The sequence below is a fragment of the Scyliorhinus torazame genome, chromosome 9 (genome assembly GCF_047496885.1).
Source record: "Scyliorhinus torazame isolate Kashiwa2021f chromosome 9, sScyTor2.1, whole genome shotgun sequence".
Classification (NCBI taxonomy): Eukaryota; Metazoa; Chordata; class Chondrichthyes; order Carcharhiniformes; family Scyliorhinidae; genus Scyliorhinus; species Scyliorhinus torazame.
The window spans coordinates 24,897,429-24,917,172 of record NC_092715.1 but is presented as its reverse complement, the minus strand read 5'-3'; the positions used below and the strand labels follow the sequence as shown (position 1 = coordinate 24,917,172).

The following is a 19,744-nucleotide window of genomic DNA, read 5'->3' as shown; positions in this document are numbered from 1 at the left end:
TGGCTGCCTCTGGTGCAGATGTTGGCGGCTGCACCTGGACATAGCAGCAGAGTTGGAAAGTGAAGACGTTTTGAATGCAGCATGGTGGCGTGGGGGATCATTCAATGTATATAGGGTGGGATTTTCCCGGGACCCAGCCGCGTGTTCCTCAGCGGAGCGCCATTCGCTGGAGGAGGGATTCTCTCCGCCTTTTCAATGGGATTTCCCAATGAAGCCGCCTTGCGGGAGATTAGAATCCCAATAGCTGGAGGATTCCAACCAGAATCCTCACTATTCTCAATATATTTTGCACTAATCCCTCTCTGAGTCTCAGGTATTAAATGGCTCATTGATGAGATGCAAGGTCACGCTGGCACTCAAAGGTATCAAATGAATCCCTGCCAATAATCTCCCATCTTGTCCCTCAGTTCTGTTAAGTCTAATTCAATGTCTTCACAGCGAATCGCCCTTAGTTTCACATCTACCACAGGAGCAAATTCACTTCCTATAGGAAAGCAATAGGTAGACAATGCAGCAAGTGTAACCCTCGCATATTTGGCAGACATTATTTGACCTCCGGAGACTTTTCATCAAGGTTAGCGATTACCCTGTCGCACTCGAGTCTGCGGATGTTACGAGTCTTTGTCACGAGGTGTCAAGAGGTGTGTGCTCACCCTGCAGAAGCCGCCCCCTTGCCCGTGAGGATCTTAATTTGCCGTTAAATGGCTGTTAAGCGGCGCTTCATGGAATCCCTTTGCGAAGTCACCAGAACGCAAATCGATAAGTAATTCATTGCATGACTGCGAACTCATGTGAACTTTGGGTCCTTAGGGACGTTTGGTCCGTGGTCAGTCCAAAGATGTGCAGGTTAGGTGGATTGGCCATGCTAAATTGTCCCTTAGTGTCCAAAAGATTAGGCAGGGTTAATGGGTTACGGGGCATGGGCTGGCGCAGACTCGATGGGCTGAAGGCTCTCCTTCTGCACTGTAGGGATTCTATGTGATGGACAGCGTCGAGGGCTGCAATGCTATGAAAGCGATGTTCCGTCACAGGTCCAGAGAGCTCAGCAGGATCGATGGAGGGACTAAGTTATCATTCGCCGCTGTGTCAAAAGTGACTAGGCCGTGTATCTCCCAAATGCCAAGGCAATGCAGGGTATAAACTTGGCAGGTTTCCACCGAATGCAGGGTAATGAGTGCTTGTCGATAACCACACGATGGTCCCACTGAGCCACCCTCTGTGAGGACAATACTAACATAACTCACAGCTTTGCGCCTATGCTGTCATGTGACAGATCACAGCGTCCTCATGCCCAATGGCATCCTGGGGTTCAGTGTCAAGATGCGACCTCTGCATTAATCATGCTTGAGAGCTGGTGCTCGGAGGGTTGATGCTGTTCGGATGGAGCTCCATCTTGAGATGGTCAAGCTCGAGCCATTCTTTCCTCTAGGGGTCACCTTGCTAAGCTGCTGTCACGCTGGTATGAGTGCATTGTGTGCAATAGCACCCGAGCCTCAAAGTCACGGACTTACAGCCACCATGGTTGAAAGAACTGTGTTTTGGGTAGTTGTTTAAGGAGATACTCATCACATTCCATAGCGGCCACATGCTCCTCAGGCTACTGCACCTTCCAAGGGTGGCGCCATTGTTTGGGTTGATGGTGATGTATGCTTCCTGCATAATAATTGAGAGATTGTCATCTTAAATATCACAACGTATCATCAGTGAAGGTGCTGCCATGTCCCCTACATTAAAGCTTGATTGGAACTGTGATTGTGAAAACTTGTCTGCACCTTATTCCTTTTGAAATCTTGTATTTATGGAGGTTGTCACGGGCACCTCTGCCACAACGTGCCCATGCAATGGCATTCTCATAGAGCTGGTCTGAATCCTCTTCAAATTCATCACCTTCCAAGTCCTTCTCACCCTAGAAGAGGTCAAGCTCCTCCATGTCTCCCTGTGGCAACACATCCCACTTTGGTGCACCAGGGTGTGCAGTGAGTGGCAGACAACAGCAATCCGGACACTCTGTGTGAGTATTGGACAGCCCTGCCTGGCCAATCCAAACGTCTGAAATGCACCTTTAAGAGGCCAATAATCTGTTCTGCTAAAGATCTTGCTGAAAACCTGGGACCGAGAAGAAATTCCTGCCGACCTCAGGGGTGCCGTCATCGCCAGCATCAGGAAAGGAGGTAGAGCAGACTGTGGGACTACCGGGGAATTCGCCCTACTTTCCATCGGCAGGAAGATCATCGCCTGAATCATCGCTCGCCACCTTCTCCCAATCTCTCTGAAGAAATCCTTCCGGAAAGACAGTGTAGCTTCCGACCAAACCGTGAAACAGCGAACATGATTTTCACTGCTCGGCAACTTCAAGATAACTGTCAGGAGCAAGATCAACCACTCCACATGGCCCTCATCGATCAGGAAGTGCTAGGGAAGACCCTGTCAAAGACCGGCTGACAAGAGAATTTCATCAACGTCCTCCACCTCCCCTACGACAAGATGCTGGTGACAGTCCTCACCGACAGAAATAAGACAGAAACCTTTGAGGTCAAAACTGTAGTCAAACAGAAATGTGCCCCACCCTTTTCTCCATCTTCAGCACAACCTAGAGAGGCTTTCCCCCACCCAAAATTGGCAGAGCGAGGCCAACTGCGCGGGATCGATTTACCACCCTTGAGAACTCTCTGCTTCTTCACCTCTGACCCGTTGTGCATCACGTGGGGCAGCACGGTAGCACTGTGGATAGCACAATTGCTTCACAGCTCCAGGGTCCCAGGTTCGATTCCGGCTTGGGTCACTGGCTGTGCGGAGTCTGCACATCCTCCCCGTGTGTGCGTGGGTTTCCTCCGGTTTCCTCCCACAGTCCAAAGATGTGCAGGTTAGGTGGATTGGCCATGATAAATTGCCCTTAGTGTCCAAAATTGCACTTAGTGTTGGGTGAGGTTGCTGGGTTATGGGGATAGGGTGGAGGTGTTGACCTTGGGTAGGGTGCTCTTTCCAAGAGCCGGTGCAGACTCGATGGGCCGAATGGTCTCCTTCTGCACTGTAAATTCTATGAAAAAAATTTGATGATTCCCATACCGGCTGAGGTTTCATGGAGGCTCCCCCTCCTCAACTTTACCCCTCGCCTGAGGTGTGGTGATCCTCGGGTTAAATCACCATCAGTCAGCTCTCCCCCTCAAAGAGGAAAGCAGCTTATGGTCATCTGGGACTATGGGGACTTTACATTGCCTCCAGAAGGCATCAGAATATATCGTCAGCCATGCCCAATACCTGTTAAGCAGGTTTACCCACAAGTCAAATTATTTAGGACACTAATCAACAAAAGTGACAGAAGGCTAACTGCAGATGTGTGAAGCAAGTCCATAATGGACAAAACAGGCAAACCAGCAGAGATTCCTTTGCAGCTGTCCCTGTGCAGTTAACGGCAAATTGCATTTATGTATTGTCAGCCAATTCATAAAACATCCCAAGATGCTTCACAGAAGAGTTAGCAAACATTATGTGATACCTAGCCAAGCCTGGAGATATTAAGACAAGTGTGGCCACAAGTTTGGCTTGAAGATGTATCTAAAAGGAGGAGAGAGGGAGAGGGAGAGGAGAGAGGGGTGATTTAGTCAGGAAATTCCAGATTTCAGAACCAAGTCTGTAGAATAATAATAATAATCTTTATTAGTGTCACAAGTAGGCTTACATTGACACTGCAATGAAGTTACTGTGAAAAGCCCCTAGTCACCACACTCTGGCACCTGTTCAGGGCGAATTCAGAATGCCCAAATCACCTAACAGCACGTCTTTCGGGACCTGTGGGAGGAAACCGGAGCACCCGGAGGAAACCCACGCAGACACGGGGAGAACGTGCAGACTCCGCACAGACAGTGACCCGAGCCGGGAATCGAACCTGGGATCCTGGCGCTGCGAAGCCACAGTGCTAACCACTGTGCTACCCTGCTGCCCCACGGAGACATGGCCACCAACAATCAAGCAATTAACATCACACAGATGAAGGCCAGCACGGTCTATGCTCGAGTCAGACTATGAGACCACCCTCCTTGACTGGATTACAGTAATTCTAGTGTAACTCAATGAGGTGTTTGTGTCCCGTTTATTGGTATATTGACTCTCACCATGGGCGCCAGAACTTTAGCACGTTGAAAGAAATGGGAAGGTGTCGCAGCAGGATCGTTTATGGCCACCCCTAGGGGGCAGACAGGGATTTGTTTTAACATCTCACCCCAAAGGATGACAATCTCGACGCAGACGCATGGTGACAAGGAGAGACCTGCACGAACATATTTCCACTGGCACCTGACCAGTGAGAATGTTTTCTCACCCCGAGCAGCCGGTGTGGGGGGGGGGGGGGGGAAATGGGATATGAGAAGATGCGGATACTTACAAAGACCACATCGCGAGCCTCCTTCAAAGACAAACCCATTGGGAATAGCTCCATAGCGTCTCATGTCGGAGAGTTTCCACTGGCCAATGATGGTTGGAGGGACATCCCTCACCAGCACAAAGATGTTGTTGCAAAAGTGGAGGGTCGCGGGTCCACTTTCCAGCTTGGTGCCAGGTAGCACAGTGACATGGAACCTGTGAACTGGGAACACAGGACAACACCATGGAGACTATTTCAGACTCTTCAAAAATACCAGCGACTGACACTCACCCTCCTCAAGTCAGCCTTTACCACCCTTGAGAACTCTCTGCTTCTTTACCTCTGACCCGTTGTGCATCCCCATCATCCCACCAATAACCCCTGTGCCTTAATTCAGCCATCCAGGCCGCAGCCTCTGTAATTCCCACCCCAAAACCCCTCCTTTGAACCGCCTGTCCCATAATCTCTCCTTTGTTTCAGTGTAAACACTTGTCTGAATCATTCTCCTGTGATGCGCCGAGGACGATTTACGGTGTCACTGGCCGAAATCATTGCTGACAACCTTAAAAAAAAAAGTTTTGGGATAAGTAATTATGGCCCAGTAGTTTGCCATGGGGAAAGTGAGAGGACATCCAGGACATTGAGCTGACCTCCAGAGGTATTTTACTGAGAATAGAGGGAGTAGGGGAAGTGGCAATCCTGTGAACCAGGCACAAAAAGAGAAGGAAGGAGGCCATTGGCCCATCAAGTCCATGCCAGCCCTCTCTAGAGCAATCTGGTCTCCTACCCATGGTCCCTAGAGTCTATTTCCCTTCAGTGTCCACATGTTTTCATTCAGATGGAGGTCATGGATCACATCATTTACAGCTAGCCCTTTCACAAGGGGGTATCGCTATTGAGTCACGAAGCGTCAAGAACCACAAAGACATGTGGAACTTTAACCAAGGCTTTAATACACTACATAGGAAGCTTACCCGACACAGACGACCCCAGACAAAATGGGTCAGGTCTCAGAAGCTGGGTCTTATACCTAACTCCCGGGGGAGTGGCCAAGGCGGAGCTCTCCGTGGCCAGGTCAGGTTACATACAGGTGACCGAACCTCTACAGAACTACAGTACAATACACAGTACAGTGCACAGGATTACAGGGCCACGTTACACACAACTATTATATAACTATGTACAATGCTAGGGAAGTACAGTGGTGTATCACCACAGCTATGTACACTACTTTTGGGGTCACTGGAACATTCCCCCCACCCCCAAGCCTTTTGGGGTCACTGGAAACCCCCCCCCCCAACCCCGTCCTGCCAGTCTCGCTGCCTGTTTGAAATGCAGCCACACAACAGTCTTCCTCATCATGCCCAACGCGCAGCTTTAGTAGTTGAGGAGATCACTGTGACCTGCCCCTTGGACCTTCTCCATCGGTCAGTCAGATCACCGCTGGCACTGTGGCCTTTAACTCCACTTTCCTGCCCCTCCCCCCGTGACTGCCTTGTCAATCATAGATCTGCCCAAATCAGTCTGGTATATATTCAGTGACCCAGCCTTCCCTGCTCTCTGAGGAGGTGAACTGCAAAGTTCTCCAATCCCTCTCAAGAAAGAAATTCATCCCCATCTCTCTCCTTGAAACTGCCCCCCCCCCTCCGCCCCCAGATCTAGATCCCCCCCTCGGAGGTAAAGGTCCTGTTGGCATCCATCCCTCTGACAAACCCTCTGAATCTCAGTTCACGATTCAAAACTAAAGCGAGGGAGGAGAAGCAGAACAAGCGATTGAATCATCGAATTCCAAAAGTGCAGAAGGAGGCCATTTGGCCCATCAAGATTGCACTAACCCTCGAGAAGGGCATCCTAACCAGCCTCACTCAGCCCTAGTCACCCTATCTCCATAACCCCACCTAACCTTTGGACACTAAGGGGCAATTTAGCACGGTCAATCACCTAACCTCCACATAATAATTAATAATCTTTATTGTCACAAGTAGGCTTACATTAACACTGCAATGAAGTTACTGTGAAAATCCCCTAGTCACCACATTCCGGCGCCTGTTCGGGTACAGAGGGAGAATTCAGAATGTCCAATTCACCTAACAAGCACGTCTTTCGGGACTTGTGGGAGGAAACCGGAGCACCCGGAGGAAACCCACGCAGACACGGGGAGAACGTGCAAATGTCACCCAACATCAGAATTGAACCTGGGTCCCTGGCGCTGTGAGGCAACAGTGCTAACCACTGTGCCGGTCCCCACACAGGACGGGGAAATAAAAGGCCCTGTTTTACCGGGTTACGTCCATTGTTTCTGGAACCGAATCCAAGTACCAGGCATTCTGACAAAATGAAGTTGTACTGATTGATGAAGGCATCACTTGTGAAACAATCAGCGGCCGACCAGCTTTCTGTCATCACAGAATGGCTCCCTGGATTTAGTGGGAACAACAGGAGCTTCGTAGAAACCAAAGCTTTAGTTGGCAAAGTGCTGTTGCCCTTGTTATTCACACACTGTCCACCCGATACTCGGTGTCATCCCACATCTTCCACATTCCTTTATTTGCAAAGACCTTCCAGTCTGAGTATATCACCAAACGATAGCGAGGAAAGGACAGAGGAGGGGAGAAGATCATAAAAAGAAACACAGGACAAGCAAAACGGAGGAATAAAAGAGGCCAGAGGTAAAATGGAAAAACTGTCAACCTGTGGAAACCAACAACAAGTTGCATTGTTGTAGCACCTTAAACCCAACATCCCGCAGGAGTGTCAGCCGGCAAAGTTTGCCACCAAGGCACAGATACCCAAAGCAGTGACCAAAGGTTCGGTCAAAGGGATATGTTTTAAAGGAGCATCTTGAAATGAAATGAAATGAAAATCGCTTATTGTCACAAGTAGGCTTCAAATGGAGTTACTGTGCAAAGCCCCTAGTCGCCCCATTCCGGCACCTGTTCGGGGAGGCTGGTACGGGAATCGAACCGTGCTGCTGGCCTGCTTTCAAAGCCAGCTATTTAGCCCTGTGCTAAACAGAGGCAGGGAGGTTTGTTGGGGACGGTGGTGAGGGGAGTATTCCAGAGCCTAGGACCTGGTCAGCTGAAGGAACCATCGCCAAAGTAAGGTTAAACTCTACGTTTTGGTCATCACTGACTGTCAAACTGCTCTGTGGCTGGCCCAGGAGAAGTGATTGAGGAAGGTTAAGGTGCCTTCATTGAGTAGTCAGCTGGGGTTTGGTCTGCACTTGAAGCGAATAATATAAAAATCGCAGTGGTGGATATTTTGAAAGCAAGTTGGTGAGGAGCAGTGTTGGAGGGATGCTGTCCATCTGCACATGGCAGTGGGGTCAGGGTGGTGGCTCCTTGGGCCTTGGATCCATTGGCTCCCCCAACACCAAGAGGCCTGCAGGGAGACTGCCTCCTTGCAACAGAGGGTGGGGGTGGGAGGGTGTAGCTGTGACACTGAAAGCACGGCCCCTAAATTGCCATCCGACTGTCTAGATTGGCTGCTCGCCAATAAGTTACCGAAACACTGCTGTTCCCGTCAAACCTCATCTGCCGCTGGACTAGTTCAAGGAACCCACACCACCTGCCATGGCTCCCTGGCCTTTTACCAGCCCCACCCCCTAGTTCGCCACCCTGGGACTGGTAACATTCTGTCCCTCCTTCCCCCAACAAATGTTTAACCATTTTTATTGTTTAACGATGGAAATCCCAGCAATCAGGCCCACCCCTGAATCCATAAGATGCTCACTCAGCAACAAGCCATTGATTCCTGTTGGGTAAGAGTATCAAGAAAATATGGGTCAAATAACTCAGTTCGCTGGTTCTGTTTGTCTATCTGGCCTGGGTCTTAAACTGCTACTTGTAATATCGTAATTTCCTTAAAGAATATTAAAACATAATCCTGAAAAAGTCTGGGCATGGGGTTAAATACTGAATGACATCGGCATAAAATAATCCTTCCATCGCAGGTGGCTAAGTTTGGTTCCTAATGCTCAAATAGAGCGGAGGAACAAAATGCATAGAATGACAGGGTAGACTTGAGGGGCCGAATGGTCTTTTTCTGAGTCCAAGAATACTGTAGATCTTGCCTGGATCAGGCACTGGGATGGTAACAGAGGATTAATCAGCTCCAATCACCAGCCATACAAATTCGGCACAGGGGTAGGCCACTCGGCCCCTCGAGCCTGCTCCACCATTCAATAAGATCTTGGCTGATCTGATTGTAACCTCAACCCCACATTCCCGCCTGCCCTCGATAACCTTTCACCCCCCCCCCCTCTTGTTAATCAAGAATCTATCTCCATCTGCCTTAATAATATTCAAAGACTTTGGGCTGGATTCTCCGTTTTGGGGACTATGTCCCCACGCCGTTGTAAAAACTGTGGCCTTTCACGACAGACAAACTGGCGCGAACGGGCCATATATTCATAGCCCTGCAGAGGGCTAGCAGTGAACCATCGTGAAACCAGCAGCGTTTGCTGCAGGTACGGGCCCCCGCACTTCCGGGTCGGAGGTCGCGTATGCGCACGACGGACTCAGACCGTGGAGCTGGAGCCCAACCCTGGCCGCCCGCTCAAAAATTAGCGTGGTGCCGTATAAGGCCCTCCCTGCCCTCCGATTGGCCCGCCCCCTGAGAATGCAGCCCTTCCCTCCCACTGCCTTTTCAGGAAGAGAGATCCAGAGAGTCTGAGAGAAAGATTCGCCTCAATTCCGTCTTAAATGGGTGACCCCTTATTTTTAAACAGTGACCCCTAGTTCTATATTCTCCCACAAGAGGTAACATCCTCTCCACATCCACCCTGTCGAGACCCCTCAGCATCTTATTATCTTCAAGTTAACCCAACCCGAAAAAGAGACCAATTCCAATGATCAAAGAACAGTGCTTTCTGTTTAATTGAAGAAGACTCATAGAATTTACAGTGCAGAAGGAGGCCATTCGGCCCATCGAGTCTGCACCGGCTCTTGGAAAGAGAACAGTCACAGTCTCTCATGTCTCCAGCTTCCTAACAGCCCCAAGCAAATAGTTCTCAGGGGTGGCGTCCGGCCGCATCTCGGTGCTATTGGAAATCTAAAACTCTCCTTCACAAAAAAAAAAACTGCAAATTTCAAATCTGAATTTGATTGTCAGGTAAGCTTATGAAGGTTTACAGAAACAAGGCGGGCAATGACACTATTAGGTGGCAGGAAATACCCATGAGACCCCGCATTTCCGCAGAGATAAACAGCGAAGAAGCAAAGAGTAAATAGGAAGTGGGCGGAATCAGCCTGTTTTTGCTGTTTGGCCATTCGGAAGACTGAGGAATCGATGAACAGAAACAAAATAGACCCGGCTGTCTCTGGGTGGAACAGTTTTGTGTTGGGCAAATTTAAAACAGATCCTGGTGTTGAAGGAGAGGCAGCACGGTAGCATTGTGGGGGCAGCACGGTAGCATTGTGGGGGCAGCACGGTAGCATTGTGGGGGCAGCACGGTAGCATTGTGGGGGCAGCACGGTAGCATTGTGGGGGCAGCACGGTAGCATTGTGGGGGCAGCACGGTAGCATTGTGGGGGCAGCACGGTAGCATTGTGGATAGCACAATTGCTTCACAGCTCCAGGGTCCCAGGTTAGATTCCCGGCTTGGGTCACTGTCTGTGCGGAGTCTGCACATCCTCCCCGTGTGTGCGTGGGTTTCCTCCGGGTGCTCCGGTTTCCTCCCACAGTCCAAAGATGTGCAGGTTAGGTGGATTGGCCATGCTAAATTGCCCGTAGTGTCCAAAATTGCCCTTAGTGTTGGGTGGGGTTACTTGGTTATGGGGATAGGGTGGAGGTGTTGACCTTGGGTAGGGTGCTCTTTCCAAGAGCCGGTGCAGACTCGATGGGCAGAATGGCCTCCTTCCGCACTGTAAATTCTATGATCTATGAGAATAGAGCAGAGACTGTGTCACTGTGTCTGGCAGACATTTGGAAAGGACGGAACACTGAAGAAGGAGAGCGAGGGATTGTGGCTTTGGCAATACACATTGCCCACCAGACCGTTTCAACTCGAGGGGTCAGGGAAGGGAGTCTGAGGATTCTGTACCATCATAGACATTCCAACTTCCAATGAAATACAGTTGCGAGTGACTCCAGAGCCTACACGATTGGATAGGAAGGGAGAAACCACAAAATTGAGGTCAAACGTGAAAGACTGAGATTATAGCTCGTCCTGCTTTATGTGGGAAGTACTGTGAGTGTTTGTAATTTAGCAAGCATCTTTGTTATATCGACTATTTAAAGCAAAACTCACCTTTGCGCAATATCCCTCACCGGTTAATATTTGAATTAAGTCGATTTTAGTTGCTGCTTTTTTTTTTTTTTAAACCAACCTCACCCTGCCACCCACTCCCCACCATCACCATCTCCCCCCCAACCACACCCACCCCCCACCACGACCAACCACCCCCACCCCACCATCACCATCTCCCCCAACCACACCCACCACCACCAACCCCCCCAACCACACCCATCCATCACCTTCCCCTCCCCACACAACGCCTTCCCCTCCCCCTCACCGACCCCATCTCACCATGCCCTCCCCACCACCACCATCTCCCCCACCAAACCACCCCCACACCATCCTCTTCCCCTCACCAACCCCATCCCCCCATGCCCTCCCCTCCATCACCCCCTCCTGTCCCTCTCCACCACAACCCCCTCCCCGCCACCCCTCCCATCCCATCACCAACCCCCTCCCATCCCCCGCCACCACCCCTCCCCGCCACCCATCCCAACCATACCACCAACCCCTCCCCCACCATCACCACCCCTCCCCGCCATCCACTTCCATCCCTGCCACAATCCCCCACCACCATCCCCTCCCATCCCCCCCTCCCATCCCTGCCACAATCCCCTCCCATCCCCCACCACCACCCCATCCCATCCCCCACCATCACCCCCTCCCATCCCTGCCACAACCCCCTCCCATCCCCCACCACCACCCCCTCCCATCCCCCACCACACGCTCCCTTTATCCTCCCCACCTCCTTTCTGCCACCCCTTCCCCCACCACCTCCTCCCCTCCCCATCATCACCCCTTCCCATCCCCCACCGCAACCTCATCCCCTCCCCCACCACCCCCACCCCTCCCTGCCACCCCCTCCCGTCCCCCACCACACCCTCCCTACCCTCCTCACCGTAACCACTTCCCCCACCTCCTCCCCTCCTCTCTGCCACCCGTTCCCCCACCTCCTCCTCCCCTCCCCCCACCATCACCCCCTCCCATCCCCGCCACCCCTCCCATCCCCCACCACACCCTCCCTACCCTCCTCACCGTAACCACTTCCCCCACCTCCTCCCCTCCTCTCTGCCACCCGTTCCCCCACCTCCTCCTCCCCTCCCCCCACCATCACCCCCTCCCATCCCCGCCACCCCTCCCATCCCCCCCACCCTCCCCACGCCCCCCCCTTACACTCCTCACCTCTTCTGTGCCACCCCTTCCCCCACCACCACCTCCCCTCCCCCACCATCACCCCCTCCCATCCCCACCACCACCATCACCCCTCCCATCCCCCACCACAACCACCCCTCCCCCCACCCCCTCCGGTCTCTCACCACCCCCTCCCCATGCTCCCCTACCCTCCTCACCTCCTCTCCATCACCACTTCCCCCCACCTCCTCCCCTCCTCTGTCACCCCTTCCCCCACCATCCTCTCACCACCACCACACCTTCCCCTCTCCCCCCCCCCCAACCCCTCCCCCCCATCCCCTCACCACCACCACACCTTCCCCTCTCCCCCCCCCCCCAACCCCTCCCCCCCAAACCCCCCCCTACCGCCCGCTCCTCTGCTGCCACCGCTTCCTCTCACCCCGTGGTAATACCAGGTATTGCGGTACCTGAGAGGCTGACACCATTGGTTGAGACCCTGGAGTCTACCATTGGCTGTGTGAAGTAGCTCCGCCCTGAAGGCGGGGTACAAGAGATGGTGCCGTCCCAGCAGCCTTCACTTTCTGTAACGAAGCTGCTGGGGATCAGTTCTAGTGCATTAAAGCCTCAGTTACTGAATACCTTCGTCTCGTGTATATTGATTGGTCATCAATTTAATGCACTACAACTAAGCTGGAAGATGGATCTCCGTATCAAGCCAGAGTGCCTCCAACTCAGCCCCAACGTGGAAAACTCGGCCTGCTATATTTGAACACTGTCTGGCGTGTTTTAAGTGTTACCTGGAGACGGCCGAAGGAGAGCCCACTGAAGGCGATCAAGGGTCAGCCCTGGGATCTATCCCCTTACCGAGCAGGCGGCGAACTACGATGCCGCCATCCTACTACTGGAAGGACATTACATCCGCCCTGTTAACCAGGTCTACGCTCGCCACCTGCGCACTACGAGGCGGCAAAGGCCCAGGGAATCACTGGAAGATTTCTACCGGGCGCTACTGGTGCTGGGCCAAAGCTGCGGCTGCCCACCAGTTTCGGGGAGCGAGCACACTGAACTTTTAATAAGAGGTGCTTTTGTGGCAGGTATGAGCTCCTCCGGTAGTCCCAGGAGGCTCCTGGAGAGGGACACACTTGGGCTCAGAGAGGCACGGGCCCTGGCTGGGTCCATGGACATCGCATACCAAAACGGGCAAGCCTACGCTCCTGACCGCTCGTCCGCCCCCTGGCCCGCATGGCACCCCGCTGCGGCACCCCGCTGCGGCACCCCGCTGACCCCCCTGGCCCGCATGGCACCCCCGCTGACCCCCCTGGCCCGCATGGCACCCCTTCGCAAGAAGGGCCACTACCTAGAGGTCTATCAGGCCATCGCCGCGCTCTCCGGTGGCTCCGGACCGCCACTGCAAAACCCCCCCCAGGCCCCGACTGACCAGCGCTCCTTCCCTAGGGCCATGTGCGACCCAAGGGCGCGGTCATTTTGCGCCCCGAACACCGCGCCGCCATTTTGTCCATCCCCACCGCCATCTTGGGGTTCCCCGGACACCATGAGCGACCCGTGGGTGACGCCTCCTTAGATGGGGCCCCAGGCCCCCAGCTCGGCTGACTACACGCTGCCTGACCAGAGCTCGCAGCTGCTTCATCTGGCATCGGTGACGTTGGACCAAAGTCGCCCCCGGACACTCGAAGGCTACAACGACGGTCCTCGTCAACGGCCGCAAGACGCCCTGCTTGATTGACTCCGGGAGCACGGAAAGCTTCGGCCACCCTGACACGGTAAGGCGCTGTCCACTCGTGACCCACCCTGTAAGCCAACGGATCTCCCTGGCCTCCGGGTCACATTCGGTGGAAATAAAGGGGTACTGCCTGGCGAACCTCACTGTTCGATAATTTCCACCTGTATGTGCTGCCGCAACTCTGCGCGACTACCCTCCTGGGGCTGGACTTCCAATGCCACCTGCAAAGCCTGACATTTGAATTTGGCGGCCCTATACCTCCCCTTACTGTCTGCGGCCTCGCGACCCTTAAGGTCGACCCACCTTCCCTGTTTGCAAACCTCACCCTGGATTGCAAACCCGTCGCCACCAGGAGCAGATGGTACAGTGCCCAGGACCGGACCTTCATCAGGTCAGAAGTCCAAAGGCTGCTGGGGGAAGGGGTCATCGAAGCGAGCAACAGTCCCTGGAGCTCAAATAGTGGTGGTAAAGACAGGGGAGAAACATAGGATGGTCATCGACTACAGTCAGACCATCAACAGGTTTACGCAGCTGGACGCGCACCCTCTCCCCGTATAGTAGACATGGTAAACAGGATCGCGCAATACAAGGTCTTCTCCACGGTGGATCTCAAGTCGGCCTACCACCAGCTACCCCTCCGTAATAGTGACCGCAAGTACACTGCCTTCGAAGCAGATGGGTGGCTCTACCAATTCTTAAGGGTTCCCTTCGGTGTCACTAATGGGGTCTCGGTCTTCCAGAGAGAGATCGACCGAATGGTTGACCGGTACGGCTTACGTGCAACGTTTCCGTATCTGGATAACGTCACCATCTGCGGCCATGAACAGCAGGGCCATGACGCCAACCTCTGCAAATTCCTCCAGACCGCACAAATCCTTAACCTCACGTACAAGAAGGATAAGTGCGTGTTCCGCACCGACCGCCTAGCCATCCTTGGCTACGTACTGCGGAACAGAGTTATAGGCCCTGACCCCGAACGCATGCGCCCCCTTATGGAGTTCCCCCTCCCTCACTGCCCCAAGGCCCTGAAACGCTGCCTCGGCTTCTTCAGCTATTATGCTCAGTGGGTCCCAAACTACGCCGACAAGGCTCGACCCCTGATTCAGTCCACGACCTTCCCTCTGTCGACCGAGGCCCACCATGCTTTCAGCCGGATCAAAGCAGACATTGCAAGGGCCACGATGCGCGCTATCGATGAGTCCCTCCCCTTCCAGGTCGAGAGCGATGCGTCAGACGTAGCTCTGGCGGCCACCCTCAACCAAGGGGGCAGGCCTGTGACTTTCTTCTCACGTACCCTCCATGCTTCCAAAATCCGCCACTCCTCGGTCGAAAAGGAGGCCCAAGCCATAGTAGAGGCTGAGACATTGGAGGCATTACCTGGCCAGCAGGAGATTCACTCTCCTCATGGATCAACGGTCGGTAGCCTTCATGTTCAACAACACACAGCGGGGCAAGATTAAGAACCACAAGATCTTGCGGTGGAGGATAGAACACTCCATCTACAACTAGGAGATCTTGTACCATCCGGGGAAGCTCAATGAGCCTCCTGATGCCCTGTCCCGCGGCACTTGTGCCACTGCACAAGTGGACCATCTCCGCACCCTCCACGGGGACCTCTGCCACCCGGGGGTCACTCGTTTCTTCCACTTCACTAAGACCTGCAACCTGCCCTACTCCATCGAGGAGGTCAGGACAGTCACCAGGGACTGCCAAATCTGTGCGGAGTGCAAACCGCACTTCTACCGGCCAGAGAGGGCGCACCCGATAAAGGCTTCCCGTCCCTTTGAACGCCTCAGCATGGACTTCAAAGGTCCCCTCCCCTCCACTGACCGCAACACTTACTTCCTTAACGTGATTGACGAGTACTCCCGGTTCCCCTTCGCCATCCCCTGCCCAGACATGACCACAACCACCGTCATCAAGGCGCTCCAGGGTGTCTTTACACTGTTCGGTTTCCCCGCATACATCCACAGTGATAGGGGGTCCTCCTTTATGAGCGACGAACTGCGTCAATTCCTGCTCAGCAAAGGCATCGCCTCGAGCAGGACGACCAGTTACAACCCCTGGGGAAACGGGCAGGTAGAGAGGGAGAACGGAACGATCTGGAAGACCGTCCTGCTGGCCCTCCGGTCCAGGAATCTCCCAGTCTCCCGCTGGCAATAAGTCCTCCCGGTGGCCCTTCATGCCATCCGGTCACTGCTCTGTACTACCACAAATCAGACACCACACGAGCGTCTTCTTGTCTTCCCCAGGAAGTCCTCCTCCGGGACCTCGCTCCCAACCTGGCTAGCAACACCCGGACCCATCCTGCTTCGGAAGCACGTGCGAGTGCACAAGTCGGACCCGTTGGTCGAGAGGGTCCACCTGCTGCGCGCTAACCCGCAGTACGCCTACGTGGCGTTCCCCGACGGCAGGCAAGACACGATCTCCATTCGGGACCTAGCGCCCGACGGAACCCCACGCGCTCCCGACCCATTACCCCCACCTCCACCACCCCCACAGCAGTGGGAGGGCTCAGTACTCCCACCACTCCGGCCCTCGCCCGGCCACTCATCGGCACCCCCTACAGGTTTTTCTCCTGCAGGCCAACCGCTTGCCCCAACAGCACCGCCCAGGGGCGAGGAAGCTGCCGAGGAGGCCGAAACTATGCTCCCGGAGTTGCAACCACCGAGACCTACACCAGGATCACCACCGAAGCTCCGACGCTCCAGGAGGATGATCAGGCCACCAGGGCGCCTTATTGCTTCATCCTGACTCTCACAATAAATGAACATTTTGATCGAATCCTTGATTGTACGGTGCCTCAACACCTGGTCCTACCAGGTGAAGGGCTATTTTTTTTTTCACTGGCCACCACCCCCCCACCGGACTCCTTCTTAACAGGGGGTGAATGTGGTAATACCAGGTATTGCGGTACCTGAGAGGCCGACGCCATTGGTTAAGACCCTGCAGTCTACCATTGGCTGTGTGAAGTAGCTCCGCCCTGAAGGCGGGGTATAAGAGATGGTGCCGACCCAGCAGCCTTCACTTTCTGTTACGAAGCTGCTGGGGATCAGTTCTAGTGCATTAAAGCCTCAGTTACTGAATACCTTCGTCTCGTGTATATTGATTGGTCATCACACCCGCCACCCCTGCCCCGCCACCACCCTCTCCCCTCCCCCGCCACGCCCTCCCCTCCCACCACCAGTTTCTTCCCATCTATCCTATCAAATCTTTCCATCATCCGAAACACCTCGATTAGCTCACACGAGGGTTTTGTCCGGCCTCACTTACCTTCGCCGAGGCTGTAGCGAGTCCTCATATCCCACGCAGACATGGTGTCCTTGTTCTCGAATGCCAGCAGCACTGTCTGCCCCAGACAGATGATTGCGAGGATGTGATTCACACCCTCCAACGACAGGCCGGGATCCAAGCCACATATGTCCTCCAGAGTCACACTGCTCCTCTCCTTCTGACCCTTGCTCTTCTCAGACTTGTCTTTGAACACCAGCAACAGCAAACAGTCTGAAAGCAGTCAGCACAAAACAATGGGATTGGAAGCTTTGATATAAACTCCCTCATGGCAACACCGTCATCTCCTTGCAGCACTCACACAAACACAACCCTTCCATTTCGAGAGCTGCCTTAACGTGAGCTCGGGATGCCCGATAGTGCTTTACAGCCGATTAAATACTTTTGAAGTATTGGCGGCAACGTAGGAAACGCCGGAGCTCATTTGCGCAGAGCAAGCTCTCACAAACAGCAATGTGATCACAGAACACAAAACATACGGTGCATCAATTCACACGAGGCGGAGAGTTGAAGTGAACAGTGGTTTTAATCAGCTAGAACTATGCCTGCCTGCGACTGCTCTGCACTGAATGTCGCCTACAGGCTGTAGATCTATATACCTCCCCTGAGGGGGTGGAGCCATAGGCAGAGCCCACAAGGGCACCAACACAATACAATGTAATGTAATGCAATGGTGAATGGTAGCAGTAATACATTCACCACACAGAAGGAGGCCATTCGGCCCATCGAGTTTGCACCGACCCACTTAAGCCCGCACTTCCACCCTATTCCCCTAACCCCATAACCCCTCCTAACCTTTTTGGTCACTAAGGGCAATATATCATGGCCAATCCACCTAACCTGCACGTCTTTGGACTGTGGGAGGAAACCGGAGCACCCGGAGGAAACCCACACAGACACGGGGAGAACGTGCAGACTCCGCACAGACAGTGACCCAGCCGGGAATCGAACCTGGGAATCGAATCATGAACAGGTCTTGGTCATGTAGGTTGAGGGATAAATATTAACAGAGGCAGGTTCAATCGTGACTTTCGAAGGGAATTGGTTCATTATCTGAAGAGGGGAAGTCCGCAGGGCTATGGGGGAAAAGGCACGGGGAAGGGGATAGTGGGATTGGGGAATTACTCCGGCAGAGACCCAACACAGACACGATGAACGTCCGCCACTGTTCATAGAAAAAATCGTGCCGAGGTTTTTAACGGCCACACAGGAGAGCGGAAAAAAGCCTCGGTTTAATGTCTCACACAAAAGTAAACGGCGCCTGCGATGTCCCGGGGATGGTTCTTGAACCCACATGACATTCTGACGCAGAGAGGAACCAGAGCGGAGGACAATATGGCCCATATTATTTTTCTTAATTAATATCTGAAACCAACGAGGTGTATGTGGCCCTCCTCAGTCCACAACTGCTGTAGGAACCTGGGTTGGGGGGGGGGGGGGGGGGGGGGTGTAGCTCAGTGGGATAGATGGCTAGCTTGTGATTGGGAGCAAGGCCAGCAGCGCGGGTCCAATTCCCATACTGGCATGTTTTAGAAACCTGGATCCAGGTTTGTATTTTGTAAACACTCCTATCGGCCTCCTCCAAATAAGTTGAATAATAATAATAATAATCTTTATTGTCACAGTAGGCTTACATTAACACTGCAATGAAGTTTCTGTGAAAAGCCCCTCGTCGCCACACTCCGGCGCCTGTTCGGGTTCACAGAGGGAGAATTAAGAATGTCCAATTCACCTAACAAGCACGTCTTTCGGGACTTGTGGGAGGAAACCGGAGCACCCGGAGGAAACCCACGCAGACACGGGGAGAACGTGCAGACTCCGCACAGACAGTGACCCAAGCCGGGAATCGAACCTGGGACCCTGGTGTTGCAAAGCAACCGTGCTAACCACTGTGCTACCGTGCCGCCCATGAGGATTCATTGGTGATATCAACGTGTGTTGGGGGTTGTTCGCCACTTACAGGAAGTGTAACACCTATAGAATGTGCATGTAATTCACAGGACTTTAAATATGTTGGAATTGTATTTGCCTGCTTTCAATCTTGGGCTGTCTCTCCAGCGCCAGCACAAATACAGACACACACCCTCACCTGCCTCACAATACTAGTTAGTGCACCCTCCCCGCACACCAGCCGTGGGCTCTCGGAGATTTAGCCTTTTTTTTGGTTTTGCTATCACAGAATCATAGTATGGTGACAACACAGTAGGGGGGGCATTGGACGCATCGCGCCTGTGCCAGCTCCCTGCCGGAGTAATTCACCAATCCCATTCCCCCTGTGTCTTTTTCCCACAGCCCTGAAAATCGTCCCACTCCAGATAGTGACCGAGTTCTTTGGAAAGTGACGATGGGGGCGGCCTCCATCATACCCGCAGCCAGTGCATTCTGCCCAATTTCCCCGCATTGTGAAGGTTCCCACCCCCCCCCATTCCCTCCACCCACCCAGTCTCCCCCCCCCCCCCCCCAACCGATCTCAATCACGCCCTCCCGCACGCCGGGGTCGCCTGTCTTTGTGCCCCTGACGACTTGAGAGCACTTGTACGTTCCCGTCAGTTGCCAAGTGAACCAAACAGCTGTCAGCTACTGACAGCTGCAAGAAAACGGCAACTTCAAAGGTTCCTAATCCATTCACAAGATTCACTCACTCTGCCACTCGATTTCACCTGCTCCCGAGCGTGGCTCTGAATAAATAAATCCATCCGGGGGTAAGTGTCTAAAATCCACCCTACCCCGTCGCCAGGCCTGTCGCGTCTGCCCCCGGGATTGGCAGGCAGCCACAGGGAATGAAGAGTCCGACAGGCCCGGGGAATATTGTTTAGTCAGCAAGGTTCGCTGTGGTCTGGCTGGGACTTAGTTGCTCATTTTAGCATCTTTTACGTTTGGTTGGAAAGAAGGAGCTCGAATTATATTACAACTTGCACAACCTCAGCACTCTCCGAAATACATCATAGTCAATGAATTACTTGCACTGTAGGGAGTGGTGCAG

The 19,744-nt window shown here is 53.4% G+C and overlaps 1 protein-coding gene across 3 annotated transcripts in view; it reads right to left on the bottom strand.

The window, feature by feature from the left end:
* dok7b (docking protein 7b) overlaps positions 1–19,744 on the bottom strand; it is a 149,850-nt gene that overhangs the window by 126,679 nt on the left and 3,427 nt on the right. For all 3 annotated transcript variants that reach the window (XM_072515720.1, XM_072515721.1, XM_072515722.1), the window contains exons 3-4: positions 16,744–16,974; positions 4,382–4,582 (exon numbers count right to left, since the gene is read on the bottom strand). In XM_072515720.1, the coding sequence (XP_072371821.1) occupies positions 4,382–4,582; positions 16,744–16,974 (432 nt within the window). The remainder of the gene's footprint in view (positions 1–4,381; positions 4,583–16,743; positions 16,975–19,744) is intronic.